The following is an 18,399-nucleotide window of genomic DNA, read 5'->3' as shown; positions in this document are numbered from 1 at the left end:
ATTTATTTATTCCATCACTCTTAACTTCTGGGCTTCCTAGGTGGTCAGTAGTAAAGTGCCCACCTGCCATGTAGGAGACATCAAAGATTGGATTTGATCCCTGGGTTGGGACGATCCCCTAGAGGAGGACCTGGCAACCCACTCCAGTATTCTTGCCTGGAGAATCCCATCAACAGAGGAGACTGGAGGGGCTGCAGTCCATAGGGCTGTAAAGAATTGGACACGACTGAAGTGACTTAGTACGCATACACTCTTGGCACTTATTTGCCATCACATTTCTCATCATAATATTCAATATATATCACTCATGTTTTGTAAATATTGCACATATCTCAAAAAGCAGAGACTGTAGACAACATATGTCTTCATTCTTCCACCTTCTGGAGCACTTAGGTCAGAAGAACTAGTCTGCTTCCTAATTTGGTAAGTCACAAGCTTATATCATGTAATGTTTAGAAGATCTCAGTAAAACTAAAATGTAGTTATCTATAGATTGTTTTTAATTCTTCATTAAGAAATCAATTCCAGTTCAACTCTTGTTAGTATGATCTTTGTTATTCCATGTCTAGTCCATAGAGGGGTGAAGAGAGTTCCTTTATGAGGCTAAACTTGAGGATTTAGTAACTGAAATGCCCTCAGGAAAGTTTGGGTACCTTGAGCCCTGGTTGGATTACTGTGTTCCACCTCCCCTGGAAGCCAATGAGGACCCAGCCTCAGACTCTGTCCTGGGGGCTACAGCCTGTTTCTTGCACTTCTGTGATTTATTTTCCCATTGTGAGCAGTGGTGTCCAGCATATGGCCAAAAGTTTTCAGTTAAACACACTATATTACTAGTTAAAAGGTTTCTGAAAAACCTAAATGAAGGATTTAGAATAAAATTCCTGTCCTATGTGTTCATCTTATTTTTCATAACCAGTTCAGCCTCAAATGGATGAGTCTCAAAACCAGTCAAGGAAAAAGTGCCTTCTGGGATTGGTAGAGGACAATATATGTCTTAAAACTTTTTTTGTAAATTGAGAAAAACTTAGAATCATGTAGCAGAAGCTGTTAAACAAACGATTGTGTGTATGGATGTGTGTGTTCCTCTGACCAGAGCTTTGGGAGCATTAGCTGCCTTTGATGATGGGAGACGCGCGTTCTCTCAGGGCCTCCTGGGCGCCTGAACAGCATGAGCATGGTGGCCTTTGGGCACCAGGGAAGGGCAGGGAGTGCTGGGCTGAGTGTTCACTTATCTCCCTCTGCAAGTGTTACCTTCCTTTTCATTTTACATGATTTCATACTTTTATGTAACTATAGATTTAAAAAGGTGAATGCTACTCACACTGTGAAACAGAAGCCGTCTTTTATATTTTATATGTAAGAAAAGTAGGGCTATTATTTTCTAATAAGAAGTTGTTTTATTTCAAAATCTACAAGATGTATATTTACAACTTGTTTATTTTCTTCCTAAACATTATTTTTAACCTGTTTTTAAAATTTCATGCTGTTTCTAATCATACTTATCTACTATTATTAAAATTTAAATAACAAAAATATCAAGAAAATGTTTCCCTGATCCCAGTTCAGTTTTCTGATGTTCACCACTAGCAGTCATATGCTGCTCTTATTTCAGACTTTTCCCCTGCAAGTTTAAAATTTATCTTTTAAAAAATTTAAGTAATACAAAGATTTAAACAGTCTCATAGAATGAGTGAAGTAGAAAAAACAGATCACTCTTTCATTACCCCCTTTCTTCATTTGTATGTCCTTCGAGACATTATCATGAATTATATTTAGATACATGTGTATATGCTCTGTGTCTATTTTCTACAAGAATGGGATCAGACTATTTTGAAGGACTCTTCTGTATTAGTACAAATGGATATACTTTGTGTGGCTGCTCAGGTGTTTTACAATTAAAAACAAGTTTGGAGAGAAACATGTATGCATATTTGCACACCTGTGTAAGCTAATTTATAGGGTAAATTCCAAGAAATTACTGGATCAACAGGTAAACATTTAAAATTTTGGTAAACACTGCCAAATTCACACAACATGTAAGCGTGTACTTGTTTCCTTAGCCTCTGCATACACCATGAGTTAATGAACAGTTTGTTGTTACAGGGAAGCACAGCAGTGAACAAAACAGAAAAAAATCTTGCCCCTATGGATTTTACATTCCCATCACTCCAATTGAGAAGAGACAATTTTAGTAAAATATTATGGCAGTTGGCAATAAGTATTTTAAACAGAAAGAAATCACAGGAAGAGGGGTGTGTGTAAACAGCACAGCCAGGGAAGGCCTCTCTGAGGAGGTGAAGCTGAACCGTGCAGGAAGAGCAATCCAGGTGGAGCGGCATGACTGCAGACACCTTGGCCAGTGCCTCTGGAGTGCAAGGAGCAGGCGTGAAGGCAAAGGTGACGTCTGGGAGGTGGCAGGTGGGGCACAGCTCCAGAAGGGCCTCTGAATTACAGAGGATATGGTGGGAAATCATTACATGGTTTGAGAGAAGGGTGACAGGGTTCCTCTGATGCTGTAGAGGGTTGTTTGGATGCTGTACTGAGAACTGACTGCCAGAAGGCAGAGGAGGAAGGAAGAAGGCCTGATGGGGGCCTGTTAGAATGTTCTGGAGAGAGTGGTGGGGGTAGGGGAGTGAGTGGTCAGATGTTGAAGGTATTTTAAGATACATTCCTTCTGGGTTAAATGTGGAATATAAGAGAAAATAGGAGTCAAAGCTGACATGAAGGATTTTGGCCCAAGCACCTGGAAGAAGAGAGTTGCCATTGACTGAAATGGAGAGGACCAGGGGAGGCCCGAGAGTTGGACCTGGGGTATGGCATGTCTGCCCTTGGACATCCAAGTGGAGACATCAAGTAGGCAGTGGTTGTGCAAGTCTGGAGTTCAGAAGAGAAACTGGAACTCGGGTATTAAAGCGGGTTTAGAGCCCTAAGAGAGACTGAGGTTGGGAGATGAAGGGAAGCAACTGAAAAGCAGCAGTGCATTAGGAAAACCAAGAGGGTAGCAAAAAGACGGCTTTGAAGAGGGAGAGGGTGACAGATTATGTCAAATGCTGCTACTTGGTCGTGTAACATGAGGCTCGATTGTCATTGGATTTAACAGTGTAAGCATCTTTTACAGTCCTGACAAGATAAAAGCAAATAGAAAGAGACATTGGAGACAAGTGTAGGCAGCGTTTTCTGGAGGTTTTGCAGGAAAGCAGGACTGAGGTATAGAGTCTAGAAAAGTGAGATTTAATGAAAATAGGGGCTTTGAAGTCAGAGAAAGGCAAGAGAGTTGAAGTTCTGTATAGAAGTAATGATATGTTAACAACATAGGATTAAAGTAAATACGGCTTTAATTGATGGGCGTCCCTGGTGGCTCAGACAGCAAAGCATCCTCCTGCAATGCAGGAGACCCAGGTTCAGTCCTTGGGGTCAGGAACATCCCCTGGTGAAGGGAATGTTCTCCCACTGAAGGGCTACTCACTCCAGTATTCTTGCTTGGAGAATTCTATGGACAGAGGAGCCTGGTGGGCTACAGTTCATGAGGTCATGAAGAGTCAGACACGACTGAGTACGCACACGCATCTTTAATTGGCAGAGTTGAGTGTTCTTGTTACGTGTTTATTGGCCACTCTTGCTGTCGTGTGTGAATTTCTTTGCATATTCTTATTGGTTGGTCATTTCTCATGGGTTTTTAAGAATTGTGTAATAAATCAACCTTTGGTAGCATGCAGTGCACATTTTTCATAGTTTGTTGTCTTTTGACTTTAATTTTTCTATGTATAATCATGGATTTTGTGTTATGCTTATAACAGCCTTTCTTTAAAAAAAAGAAAACACTTTTTATTTTGTATTGGGGTGTAGCCAGTTAACAATGTTGTCACAGTTTCAGGTGAACAGCAAAGGGACTCAGCTGTCCACATACATATATCCGTTGTGCTCTAAACCCCCCTCCCATCTAGGCTGCCACATGACATTGAGCAGAGTTCTATTTGCTATACAGTAGGTCCTTGTTGGTTATTAATTTTAAATACAGTAGTGTGTACCTGTCCATCCCAATCTCCCTATCTATCCCTTCCCTCCATCCTTCCCCCGGCAACCATAAGTTCATTCTCTGAGTCTGTTTCATAACAGCCTTCCTTGTACTAAGTCTGTAGAAGGATTTGCCTGTGCTTTCTTCTGTTACTTTTATGGTTTAATAGTTGTTGATTAAAATCTTTGACTCATGCAGATTTCCTTTTGGTTAAAGTTGTGAGGTGGGAATCTGATGAGCAAGACCACCATATGTTTGGGGATCTGTTTCTGGATTCTGTGAGGTCCATCGATTGCTTGCCTGCCCCTGTGCTGGTGTAAATCTTTCCATTTCTATGGCTTCAAGATTCCTTTCCTGTGTGGTACAGCTCATCCATGTTCTCCTGCCACCGATCTCCAGTGGCCTCGCCCTGCAGCAGCTTGAAGCAGGGTTTTGGTTCCCGGCTAGAGATTGAGGTTGGGCCATGGCAATGAGAGTGCTGAATCCCAGTCACTACACTGGTGATCAGTGACAAGACCCTGGCTTTTCTGCTTTGTAGAGAATTCCCACAAGAACAGAAAGTAGTGAAACAAGTAAAGTATTTATTAGAGGAAGAAGAGTGCATGTAGATAGACACTTGGGCAGACTGAGAGTCACACCCTTGTGCTAGTTTAAATCACTTACATGAGCCCTTTCTTCCCGTTTCCTTTGGCTAGTCATTTTGACTTGCCTGGGTCTGAGTCAGTGTTTGGTTTACCTCAGGGTCCTCTCATAGGCGTGCATGCATCTCTCAGCCAAGATGGATTCCAGCGAAGAGGCTGTGGGTGGACTGACACCACTCCCCTTTTGACCTCCAAGGAGCTTTCTAGTTGGGAAGGTCTCCTTGACTTCAAGAATGAGAAATATGTGGTCTCTGTCTTGTATCTGGGCAGGACTCAGATTATCCTTCCATTTATCCTTCTGTTACGGAATTTCTGTCCATAGGGGGTGAACTCCGTTTGCTCAGCCTGGGAACTCCATTTGCTCCTGCCTCACCACCACCATATATGTGTGTGTGTGTGTGTGTGTGTGTGTGTGTGTGTGTATGCGCACATGCGTGCACGCTCAGTCGTGTATGACTCCTTGCAGTCCCATGGACTGTACCCTGCCAGGCCAGGCTCCTCTGTCCATGGGATTTCCCAGGCAAAAATACTAGAGTGGGTTGACGTTTCCTGACCCAGGGACTGAACCTGTGTCTCTGGTGTCTCCTTATGTTGGCAGGCGGATTCTTTACCCCTGTGCCACCTGGGAAGCCTCTCTATCACTGAACTATTAGTTTAATGAATTTTCCTGAATATTTTTGTTTATTTCCCAGAAAATAATAATAATATCATATGTTGAGCACTTATGTGCAGTACTGTATGAAGTTTTTGCTTATATAAGTTTTTTTCTCATTATGTCAACTCTATTATGGACATGCTATCATCATTCCCATCTTAGAGATGAGGAAACTGAGGCATGAGAAGATTGAGTAATGTGCCCAAGGCAACACAACCGATAAGAGAGGAAGCTGTGATTAGGACCAAGCAGTCTGACTCCAGAGACTGTGCTCTTGTATCTCCTTGTAAGCTTTAGAATCATTTGGTCCAGATCATCTGGATTTAGAATCTAGAATAGCATGTTAGTACTTGGGCCAGAATTGCATTGAGTTTGTAGATTATTTTAGGTAGAACTGAATCTTTGCCATATGAAACCGTTCTACCCCAGAGAGGGATGTCTTCATTCACCCACATCCTTCCATGCTCGTTGAGTGTGCCAGCTCCCTGCTGGCTCTCCAGGCTTCTTTTTTTCCTATAGGTGTTATCTTCTGAGTAGTTATCAATATTAGTAGAATTTTTTTTTTTTTGCTATGTCTTTTGCAGGTTATTGTTGATTTATTGGAAAGCTATTGATTTTTTCCTATTAAATTCATAATTAGTTATTTACCAAATTTTCTCATTGCTAATGATTTCTTAATTTTTCTTGCATTCTCCATAAAGAAGCATCTTCATATCACCTGACAATAATAATTTTGCTTTTTCTTTTCTATTATTTGTGCTTTTCTTTCATACTTTTAAAATATCAGCTTGTTCTTTTAGAATACTGCTAATTTCTAATGACATTAAACATCTTTATCTTAAAAATGCCTCCCAATACATAATTGTTTATCAGGATACTAACTTCATTTTTACTTTTTATGAAAAAGCATTTATCAACAAGGAATAGGGAATATTTTCAGATGTGTTTCAGTTTCTATACAAGTCATATTGTCTCTCCTTTATTGTGTTAATGTAGTGAATTTCATATATTTCTTACTGTTGAGTAGTGCTTGCTTTATTCTTTTAATATAATCCTGGATTTAATATTTTATTTGGAATTTTTACATCAGTGATTACCATTAAGACTGATTTTATTGGGTGGAATGTGGGGAGGGGAAGAGTGCGGTCTTCCTCAGATTCTGCTGCTAAGTCGCTTCAGTGGTGTCCAACTCTGTGTGACCCCATAGACGGCAGCCCACCAGGCTCCCCCGTCCCTGGGATTCTCCAGGCGAGAACGCTGGAGTGGGTTGCTATTTCCTTCTCCAATGCGTGAACGTGAAAAGCAAAAGGGAAGTCGCTCAGTCATGTCTGACCCTCAGCGACCCCATGGACTGCAGCCCACCAGGCTCCTCCATCCATGGGATTTTCCAGGCAAGAGTACTGGAGTGGGGTGCTATCGCCTTCTCCATCCTCAGATTCTAGTTGACTGTTATTATGCTGGCCTCATAAAAAGAACTTGGACTCTTCATTTTCCTCTCCTTTGAAAAAGCAACAGAATTATCAGTCTTTTGAAGATCCTGAAGTTCACCTAGGAAAACATATGGCACTTTATGGTTAACTATTTGATATCTTCCCAAATGTATATTATGGTCTGTCTACCTTGGCTCTCTCTTCTATAATTTTATAAATTCTATCAAATAATAAATATAGCTATAATCATTTTCAGTTTCCAAGAAAGTTATTTCATCCATGTTTACAAATTTATTTGCTTAGATTTGTGCAAAATATTTATAAAGTTTGTCTCTTAAATTCCTCTTGTTTAGTTGGTAAGTCATGTTAGTTACTTCTCTGTTTGTATTTTAATATTGAAATATTTAATATTTGTGCCTCTCAATTTTTTTCTAGTGTTAAATGGGCTAGTGATTTGTCTATGTTATTAATTATTTAAAGATCTGGCTTTTGGATTGATTTATTGATTATATAGCTTCTCTACTTTTTAACTTAATAATTTCTATGTATGCATTTTAAATCCCTTCTTCACATTGACTTTTGTCATACTGCATGTATTACATAAGTAACAAGTCATATAAATTAAAAAGCATCCTTTTTATCAATGTAGAGTTTACCTGTGAAAGGAACTATTAGTAATTGATAATTTAGCATGAATTATTTTAGTCTATATACATTCCTCACCTGTTCCTGGGACTGAACTTAATCTGCTGAGAATTTTGCTGTTTAACAGTTTTGCCAACATTATAGTAAATTATACAAACATTGGCTAAACTAAGCTCCTTGAGTGAGTGGGAGTTTTGATAAAGCAGGAAAAGGGGAAGTTAACTTGGGAAGAGATACAGACAGAGGGACCCATGGAGAATAGGAGAAAGGCCCAAATAAGAACTAGAGAGGACCAAAGACAGATCCTCTGAATATGCAGTGATTTCTATGTAATGAGAGAGGGGAAAATAAGAACGGGGTCCTGTGCGTGGGAGCAGCCCTCCCTCCGGCTGATGTGGCTCTCAGCTGTCCGTCTATTAATAGCTAGTATCTGGAGGCCCTGTAAACCACCAGCCCTTTTGCAGGGGTAAATTTCAGAATCACTGACTTTCGTTGAAATTATGTTTATCAAATTATTTTGAAAATGTCAAAAGAGTCTGTGATTATTGTTTATTGGGTACTCTTAAGAAAGATTGTACCTAGAGAGGAATTGAAATAAGTTACCTCCAAATTTGCTAAACCGTTAGTGTTTAGTAAAATCTCGCATGTTCAGTGTTTAGAGCACTCTACAATCACTATGATGTCTATTTTTAAAGGACTTAAAATTAGCTAATTACACTTTGTACATTATTTATTACATTTCTGTTAAGTCTCTCAGTCATCTCCAACTCTTTGTGACCTCCTGTACTGCAGCACACCAAGCTTCTCTGTCCGTGGGTTTCCCGGGCAAGGATACTAGAGAGGGTTGCCATTTCCTTCTCCAGGGTGTTTTCCCAACCCAAGGATTGAACCAGCATCTCCTGCTTGGCAGACAGATTGTTTGCCACTGAGCCACCTGGGAAGCCCATTTATTAGATTACTTGTATGTTATATTAAATATGCATACTCATCATAACTTTGTGCAGTAAAATACATCTAGATAGTAAGTTAACATTATCTATAAATTAGTTTAAAAGCCAGATTGACAAATATTGAATGTAGTATTTATGGACAGCACTCCTCTTTCCTGGAGTCATGCTGTTTGCACAAATTTTCTCTAACCTTACAAATTGTCAAATGACCTCTCTTTTCTATGTTGTGTGTTAATTGACAAGATTTTTTTATCTGATTATCATTGCAGCTTTGTCTTTATCTTCCTGAATTATCGGTAGAACTTAAATATACTGACTGACTTCTTCCTTGAGAAATAAATAAGTGTGGGCTCACATTCAGTTCAGCAAATAATTCTGTACCTACTCTGTGGAAGGGGGAGGCAGTGAGTGTGTCAGGGACTATGCTCAGGTCAAGAGGAGTATGAATACACGATGTGATGGTCTTTTCCTCACAGCGATGTTGGCAGTAATGGAAGTACTTGTGCAGCGTCTCCACCTTCCAGTCTGTTCCATAGCACTCCCGCCTGAACTGTGCTGCTCTCAACATAGTGCAGACACGTGTGAAATATGGCTTCATACGTGACTCAGTGTACTTGTTTTCTAGGTCTTTCTTAAATTATGACAGTAAGTTAGACTGATGTACGTAGAACAGTTTGCTAGAAGTGGTTTATTAGTTTTTAAGGACCAGTCTTGTGTCTTCTCCTAAGAGAAGTTTTCTTTTCTGCCATGCAGATGTGTGTGTTTGGGGATTGGTGAAGGAGTGGGATGTAGTTCAGCATGATGTACTTCTCCTCTGGAAGGAAAAATGCCTTTGTACATCAGAAAATATGTCAAAACGTGGCCTTTGCCTGTGGCTTTAATCAACACATGCCACTGCTGTAACCTGACAGGAACCGAAGACCTGTGAGTCAGACCTGACCCACCCCACCTCCTCTTCCCACCCCCCAGCCTCCCCTTTACATACAGGAAGGAACCTAATCTGCTATGCAGCATGATTATAAACAGTGTCTGGTGGGGCTTCTATTTATAAAGCCTTCAGATATCTTTCTCTTACCTTTGTGATGGAAGTTGGGATTGTATTGCTCAGCTCTTGAACCTCATTCATCTAATTTAGCTAATTCTTTTATTATAATTGTACGTGACTTAAGAAATAGGTACATAGAGTTTAATGAGCACCTTTGATACAATACTACATGCTATCAAGTATTGAAAATAATATGTGCAAGTCTTGTAAAGGCTTATTAATTATAATGATGATATTACTTCATGGGATACTGTTGGTTATATTGAGATTCTAATGGTTAAAGTTTTTGAGTCATTTGAAAATGTTTTTAGTGGCAAATTGTTAAGTATGGAATTACAGGGCCCCATAATAGGCTAGACACAGAAATACAAGTTTAAAAATATTTATCACTAGTGCAGAAATCTTCAGCCAGCAGGCTTTATACTTAGTAGTAAACGTATATGGGTTGTAGAATCAGGTAGACCAGGATCGGAGTCCAGCTATTCAACTTAGTAGCTACTTAACCTCAGAACCATTACTCAGCTACTTTTTCCTTTTCTGTCTCTAAAAGGAAGATGTAGTAGTACCTACTTCTTAGGAATTGTTGTAAAGGTTCAGTGAGATGCCACTGCTGCTGAGAGTAACAGCAGATACTTCTGTAGTCTTTACTGCTGATAAAATACTGTTCCAAGCACAATGCATTTCTCAGTCATTAGCTCCTCACAACCACATTGTGTGGGAAACACTGTTAAATCTGGCATTAATGCTAGCAAATGACACAAAAGAATCACCACCAAGAGTCAGCATATCCTTACCACATTCTGGAATGCATTGAAAATTTTACCATTTTTATTGAAATTTAACTTTCACATTGTGTATATTTATATGATATAATTATATAATTTTATATATTTAAAGATTTTAAAACCTTTATATTTTCTTTCTTAAAATTTTATTATTTTGGTTAAAACTCAAAAGCGAGAGGTAATGATCACCTGTGATTGTTAAAAATGCTTCTCTTTAGAAAAACTATATTTCATTACTTTTTGTTCGAAGGTTGCACGCAGCATAGAGATATGGGAATAGATGGGCAGACAGTTGAGATCACTGCACTCATTGTGTTCTACAGTTCATAAAGGTCCTGCATTACTCTCTCTGCGTTTCTGATGTGGGAGCTGCGTAGTTTGAAATTAGCTCTGTGGATCCACCAAAGGATAGATCCAGACACACAGGCTTGTGTGTTATCTGAGTTATGATAATTAATATAAGTGATTTTCACTACTTTCTCTCCACTAAGTGACTGTGAAGCAGAAGACAGTGAGAAGGCTTATTGGTCTTTTTTTCCATTTTCGTTAACAAAATATATTGCTTTTCTGGATTTTTCAAGTTTTATTCCACTTATTCAAAACACACTTGGGGGAAATTCACAAGGTAACAGTAAAATATATGCAGTCTCTGTGTTTTTGTTATGTGGCTTGTAGTCATCCAAACTACAAAGGCAGCTTCTCCTGGGGCACAGGGAGAAGTTTTGCTAGAACCCTAGAAAGTGACAGATATTCACAAAGAGGACTTCAGGCTACAGTTGATTCAGATGGAATGAAACAGCTCAGAGTAAAAAGAACTTACTGAAAACTATGAAGCATGCAAGTAAATATTTAAACCATAATATGTGTGTGTGTGTGTGTATCTTAAAGACCAATTTTTGGAAAATTTTCAAGCCCCAAATACTCTTAACTGTACATGTAAATATACAATCTAGAGTTAACCAGACCACCTACGGCCAACAGAATTGATAATAATAAAGCTAAACTAGAGTATATTGTATTAAAAGGCAAGAATAGCATCACTGCAAACCCATGGCCACTGCAAGACACTGAAAGGGTACTAAAACCTCCTTTTAGAAATTATTAGGAATTTCAGCTATCTATGAATGTCCTCCTGGGTGTTCTTTGGAAGGACTGATGCTGAAGCTGAAACTCCAGTACTTTGGCCACCTCATGCGAAAAGTTAACTCATTGGAAAAGACTCCGATGCTGGGAAGGATTGGGGGCAGGAGGAGAAGGGGATGACAGAGGCTGGATGGCATCACCGACTTGATGGACTTGAGTTTGAGTGAACTCCGGGAGGTGGTGATGGACAGGGAGGCCTGGAGTGCTGCAATTCATGGGATCACAAAGAGTCGGACATGACTGAGCAACTGAACTGAACTGAACTGATGAATGTCCAAGCACAGTGAGAGCTTTGCACTGAACCAGACCTTCCGTGGCAGCCAGGTCTAGTGGACTAAAGAATCAGTTAATCCTCAGGAGACATTAGCTGTGTTCAGATTTTAGTTTGGGGTATATCAATGCCTTTATATACCGTCTCAACTTTAAATGACTTCAGTAAGGCTTTCAGTAGGCTACTAATAAGGAGCCCTGGAAAGTAAAAACAAGACTAATAGCGTTTTGCATCATTTGTCAGTAAGATCTTTCATTCAAGCGCACACACCCCCACACATTTCCCTGGTGCCCATTGGTAAAGAACCTGCCTGACAATGCAGGGAACATGGGTTTGATCCCTGATCCAGGAAGATCCCACATGCTGCGGGGCAACTGAGCCCATGAACCACAACTTCTGAAGCTCTAGCCCCCAGGATCTGCAACTACTGAGCCCATGTGCCACCACTCCTGAAGCCCACGTGCCCTGGAGACCATACTCCACAACAAGAGAAGTCCCAACAATGAGAAGCACTTGTACCACAACCAGAGCGTAGTCCCCACTCCCTGCAGCTGGAGAAAGCCCATGCACAGCAAAAAAGACCCAGCACAGCCAAAAATAAGTAAAATTAGAAACACACACATTTGTATCTTACTCTCAGTTAAATGCTTACTCTCATTGGGAAACGCTTTTCCAGCTGTAGACTGTTCTTTGAGAATCACACTCTTTACCTGTCACATAGGTTCACAATTTACTTTATTCGTGATGTGACTAGAGTAGAAGGAATTCCTGTGTTTTAATAGCTACTTAAATGTAACTTTTCCTTGGATTCAGCAATTCCACCCCTAGCAGTGTATCTGACAAATGTATTTAAGGAATGTCCAAAGATGTACTTATAAGAAAATTTATTACTACATTGTTTACAATGCTTAAACACTAGAAAAAAGCTAAATTTTGTCTACAGATGATTGGTTAGATTATGTCTGTACAGTGAAATGCTATGTAGCCATCCAGAGGAAAGTGATAAAGCTCAATAGATCCTCACATAGAAAAGTTTCCAGGATATGTTATTACGTGGCCCAAAAACTACATGGCAAAACAGTATAATGTGACCCCATATGTGTTTAGATATCCATGCATACATTTATATATATAGGGTTTATATTAAATAAGAGAGTATAAGGTGAGGTCTGTTACTATTAAATAGTATAAAGTATATAAAATGGGTGGTACCAGGTGGTACTAGTGGTAAAGAATCCACCTGCTAATGTAGGACACAAGAGACGACGGTTCGATCCCTGGGTCAGGAAGATCCCTTGGAGGAGGACACGGCAACCCACTCCAATATTCTTACCTGGTGAATCCCGTGGACAGAATCTCTGCCAGAGGAGCCTGGCAGGCTGCAGTCTGTAGCATTGCAAGTGACTTAGAAGCAGCAGCAGCATCATATAAAATACTTAGTATCATGTCTGTGTGTGTAGTAGTCACTCAGTCGTGCCCAACTCTTTGCGACCCCATGGACTGCAGCCCGCCAGGCTCCTCCGTCCACGGGATTCTCCAGGCAAGGATACTGGAGTGGGTTGCCATTTCCTTCTCCAAGTACCATGCCCACCTAGTGCATAAATTGATTAATAAACCTTGCTGTATTGTTACCTTGGAAGAATGGGTTGAGGAAGGAGAAATTGGAGGAGGGGGCTTTTACTAATTTTACATGTTTTGTATTGTGCGAATTTTTTACAGTGACATTATTACTTTTAAATTAAAACTAGAGAGAAAACTATTTGCTTTGGGGAACGATCTGGGAAAATGTATTTATTCCAGAATATTAAAGACACAAGACTTGATGTTTTTCCTCAGATATGGAAGAGTTCCTAATGTGAGTAGGAGGGTACCTGTGGCGCTGTTTTGGACAGAGGGGTCTTCCTCAGGTCTGTCAAAGCAGTTTTGTAGACTTTGGGTTATTAGTTCCTGCCTTGACATACACGTCCCTACTTTTAGATTGTGTTTCTTCTTTTGTGTTCTTGGGTGTGTGTGTGTGTCTGTGTGTGTTTACATGCATGTCATTTAAGCATTTAGGTGATTATCTTCTTTCAAGAATGATTGGAAATGTTAAGGGAAAAATGGAAAGAATAACTGAAAGTGATTATTGTTTGGCTACACGAACAAAGCTTATTTTGTCCCCTTAAATTTTAGCAAGTAAGAATCACCCTGCAGATCGTTGAAAAGAGCTATTCCAGTGATCATATCCAATGAAGTTCTAAATAATTAATCCAATTAGAGTGACTATTACAAAGACTCTGGAGGAAAAAATATTGACTGGACTATATTATTTGTTTTGGTTCTGTGAGCTGAATTATTCATTCAGAATAATTATATATCTTTATAACGCTGGTGTTAAACTTTACTGAAGTTCATTGAAAAGGTAGAAAGGATGCCCATTTGAAAACTGAACATTAGGTTTCTTTTTTCAGAATGACTCACATATAAACATTACTTACATATAAATGTCACTTAAATCATGTCTGCATTATGTGGAAATTTGGTAATATTGGGCGATTCTTTCTAAAGTTGGTAATGGGATTAATGAAAATGCCTGGACCTAATTGACAACTTGAGAATACTGTTAAACTTGATGTTGCACTGCTGTTTTATTAGGGAAGATGAACTCTTCTCTTAAATGGTAGTACTTGAAAGATTTGAAGCTCTCATTCCGTATAAGCAGTATCATATAACATAAACTTGCTATACTGGAGAAGATATTTGATGGAATGTTTAAGAACACAGAATATGGAGCCAGATTCCTGGGGTTCAAATCCCTGCCCTGCCACTTCCTAGATGGACAAGTGACCTTCCCTGTGTCTTGGTTCCCACTTCTGTAAAATAGGGCTATAAGCAGTAGGCAGTAGATAGGTCCTCTGTTCGTACGGTTGCTAAAATGTTGCTGTAAGAATCAAATGAGTTACTCTTTATAAAACACCTGTACATACAATTAAGTGTTCACTAAGCATGGCTACTATTATTTGCCTTTTTTGTGTATCTAGTGAGTGCTGTATCTATGCATGTTATCAAATACATTAGTTGTTTACATTTTACAGTCTAAAATAAACTATTATTGAGTGACAATCTATTTTAAGCACTTCTTAAAATTTATTTTTACTAAGGTGTAAAAACTGGTTTTTATACTAGTTGGTTTTGATTGATTGTTTCTTGTTTGTATTACAGTTACAAATTATAATACTGTGGTAGAAACAAACTCAGATTCAGACGATGAAGACAAACTCCACATTGTGGAAGAAGAAAGCATCACAGATGCAGCCGACTGTGAAGGCGGCGTGCCAGACGATGACCTGCCCTCAGACCAGACAGTGTTGCCCGGGAGCAGCGCGAGAGAAGGGAGCGCAAAGAGCTGCTGGGAGGACGATGGTGAGTTCAGCTTTTCTTGTAATATTCTATTCTCTGGGTTCTTTTTAAAAAGTGTATTAACGGAAATGATAAACTAGATGATAAGTTTGAAATGAATTACAGTTTATCTTGTTAATCCAGTGGTTCCCAACCTTTTTGGCACCAGGGACCGGTTTCATGGAAGACATTTTTCCATGGACCAGTGTGTGTTGGGGGGCGGGTGTTTCTGGAGGATTCTCCTAAGGAGTGCGCAACCTAGATCCTCGCATGCACAATTCGCAGTAGGGTTCACCCTCCTTTGAGAATCTAATGCCTCTGCTGATCTGACAGGAGGCGGAGGTCAGGAGGTGGAACTCAGGTGGTAACACAAGTGATGAGGATGGCTGTAAATACAGATGAAGCTTCACTCTTTGCCTGCCGCTTACCTCCTCCTGTGCGGCCTGGTTCCTAAAAGGACCGGCTCCTTCTACTTACCAAAAAGTAATTTCTGAAGTAGAATAATAGTTATTTCAACCATACTTGCATTTAGTATATTGATCTATATAATGTATTGAATTTTGTTAGTTTTTTATAAGCAGAATCAAGCTTTTCATACACTATCGATATAGTTAAACCTATCTAATTTCATATCATTACCTCAAATGAAGAATCTGTTTAGAAACCAACAAATTATATTTTTGTATTTTTGTTGTTGTTGTTCAGTCACTAAATCATGTCACACTTTGCGACCCCATGGACTTGCAGCTTGCCAGGCTTCCCTGTCCTTCACCGTCTCCCAGAGTTTGCCCAAACTCGTGTCCTTTGAGCTGGTGTTGCCATCTAACCATCTCGTCCTCTGTCATCCCCTTCTCCTGCCTTCAATCTTTCCCAGCATCAGAGTCTTTTCCAATGAGTTGGCTCTTTGCATCAGGTGGCGAAAATATTGGAGCATCATCATCAGTCCTTCCAGTGAATATTCAGGGTTGATTTCCTTTAGGATTAACTCGTTTGATCTCCTTGCTATTCAAGGGACTCTCAAGAGTCTTCTCCAGCACCACAGTTCAAAAGCATCAATTTTTCGGTGCTCAGCCTTCTTTATGGTCCAACTCACATCTGTGTATGACTACTGGAAAAACCATAGCTTTGACTATCTGGACATTTGTTGGCAAAGTGATGTCTCTGCTTTTTAATACACTGTCTAGATTTTGTCACAGCTTGTCTTCCAAGAAACAAGCATTTTTTTAAACTTCATGGCTGCAGTCACCATCCACAGTGATTTTGGAGCCCAAGAAAATAGTCTGTCACTGTTTCTGTTTTTTTTCCCCATCTTTTGCCATAAAGTGATGGGACTAGATGCCATGATCTTAGTTTTTTAATGTAGAGTTTTAAGCCAGCTTTTTTACTCTCCTCTTTCACCTTCATCAAGAGGCTCTTTAATTCCTCTTCATTTTCTGCCATCCATGTCTTCAAAAGTAAATATCATATGAGGTCATGCCTCTTAGGAATAATATAAAAAATGGATATGAGGCCAGTTATATGACTTTTCTTTTACTGAACCCATCCTGAGTGCTAGAGATCAGTGTTCTTTATTTTTACTTTTATTCTTTAGTGCAGATACACACAGTACCTTTATATAATCTAGTCTAGAACACATTCTCCAGAAGGAAGTTAAACATCTCTGACCTGTAGTTTCAAAAGGAACAATATGCAAACAGAATGACTTTGTCCACCTCTCCTAATCTCCACTGTCCCTCAAAGATCATGAGTAGTGATCAGGTCAGTGATTTATTTTCAAAGATTTTTTGTATTTTCTGAAAATAATTTTGTATGAGCCAGGAAACCCAAGTGTTTTTGTACTGTGATCTCTCTATCCTGAGTTTTGAGTTTCTTTTGCTTCTTGAACTTCATACTTTCTGGAAGAGAAGATCACAACTAATTCTCGTGTTCCTAGTTGCCTGTGGGATTTGAATCCAGACTATGCCACGTAGCAGACCAGAGCCCATGCAGCCCAACTTGACTGCACCCTCCTAGACTTGATTTGAGAGCTTCAGTTCTTCTTCAGTTTTTATCTTCCTGACATTTGGACCTTACATTGTCTAAACTCCTGTATTCAGTCTGGGTTAGGTGATATTTCTCCTGCTTTTTGTAAATATACTTTTGAAATCAGAGCAACCTGGAAGCTCCTTCTGAGTGACACTTTGCTTTTTTTTTATTTTCTTAAACTTTTCTTATGTAAAATATGAGTAGAGATTAAGGAGTTTTCTGGGCTGGCCCATGTATAAGGCATCTGGGAAGCAGTAAAATAAGATAGTAACTTAATCCTTTATCAACTCTTTTTTAAAAAACTGTGAAGACCTCTGCTTCTAGGGAGATGAAATACATATTTTTCCATGTTTCTCGTGCTAAGTACAGCCAGACCCTCTGGATATTACATGTAGACAAACCCAAGAAGACTCTGGAAGGGGGAGAGAAGACAGGCAGATTTCCTAGGACCCAAGGAACAACACAGTCAGTAGTGAGTCCCTTGGGGATCAGAACCTCAACACTTGGTAAGAAGAAGGCTGTGCACACCAACTGCTCTAGTCCAGCCACAGGAAGAGTGCAGCCCTGCAACCCATGCCCACCAGTGGGGATCCCAGCCTTTGGCATCCACTGAGCAGAGCACACACACACCCTGCCGTGGTGATGTCAGAGACCAAGTAGGGAGATGGGGCTTTGCTCCCCCCTCAGCAGCAGTGACAACGGACACGCCCTGGAAACCACGCGGGAACCTGGCCTTCCGTTCCCCCTCCCCACAGTGGTGGTAGGCGTCCTGCCGTCTCCTGCTGGGAAGCCTGGTGAGGACTCAAGGCTCCCACCCTGCACCACCCGTGATGTCAGTGGAAGCCACACGGGGCAGTGATAAGGCACCCTCGCCCCTCAGCCAGAGTGGAATCGGAAGAGCCTGGTGGGGGCCTAGATCCCACCCATTCAGCCATAAAGAGCAGGCCCTCTCCCCAGGCTGGAATAGAGGCTGAAGGAGGAGCCCAGACCTGCCCGCCATAGCCTGGAATGAGACGCTGAACACCTTCCCACAGGAGATCCAGGGTCTCTGTCTGCCAACAGAATAACTGAATGTCCCAGTGAAAGTGAAGTTGCTCAGTCGTGTCCGACTCTTTGTGACCCCATGGACTATAGCCTGCCAGGCTCCTCAGTCCGTGGAATTTTCCAGGCAAGAGTACTGGAGTGGATTGCCATTTCCTTCTCCAGGGGATCTTCCCAACCCAGGGATTGAACCCAGGTCTCCTGTATTGCAGGCAAATGCTTTACTGTCTGAGCCACCACGGAAGCCCCAAGTGTCACTCAAAACTCACTCATTGGAAAATTTCAACTGAAGTAGAAAAGACAGTCAACAAACACCAGCACTGAGGCGACAGAGATGCTAGAATTACCTGACACTGAGCGTCATGATAAAAGCGC

At 40.4% G+C, this 18,399-nt stretch overlaps 1 protein-coding gene across 3 annotated transcripts in view; it reads left to right on the top strand.

Moving 5' to 3' along the window:
- ZEB1 (zinc finger E-box binding homeobox 1) overlaps nucleotides 1-18,399 on the top strand; it is a 197,204-nt gene that overhangs the window by 127,989 nt on the left and 50,816 nt on the right. For all 3 annotated transcript variants that reach the window (XM_061436208.1, XM_061436205.1, XM_061436209.1), the window contains exon 2: nucleotides 14,782-14,982. In XM_061436208.1, the coding sequence (XP_061292192.1) occupies nucleotides 14,782-14,982 (201 nt within the window). The remainder of the gene's footprint in view (nucleotides 1-14,781; nucleotides 14,983-18,399) is intronic.

This window comes from Bos javanicus, chromosome 13 (assembly GCF_032452875.1).
Source record: "Bos javanicus breed banteng chromosome 13, ARS-OSU_banteng_1.0, whole genome shotgun sequence".
NCBI lineage: Eukaryota > Metazoa > Chordata > Mammalia > Artiodactyla > Bovidae > Bos > Bos javanicus.
This window is presented reverse-complemented; position numbering and strand designations above follow the sequence as displayed.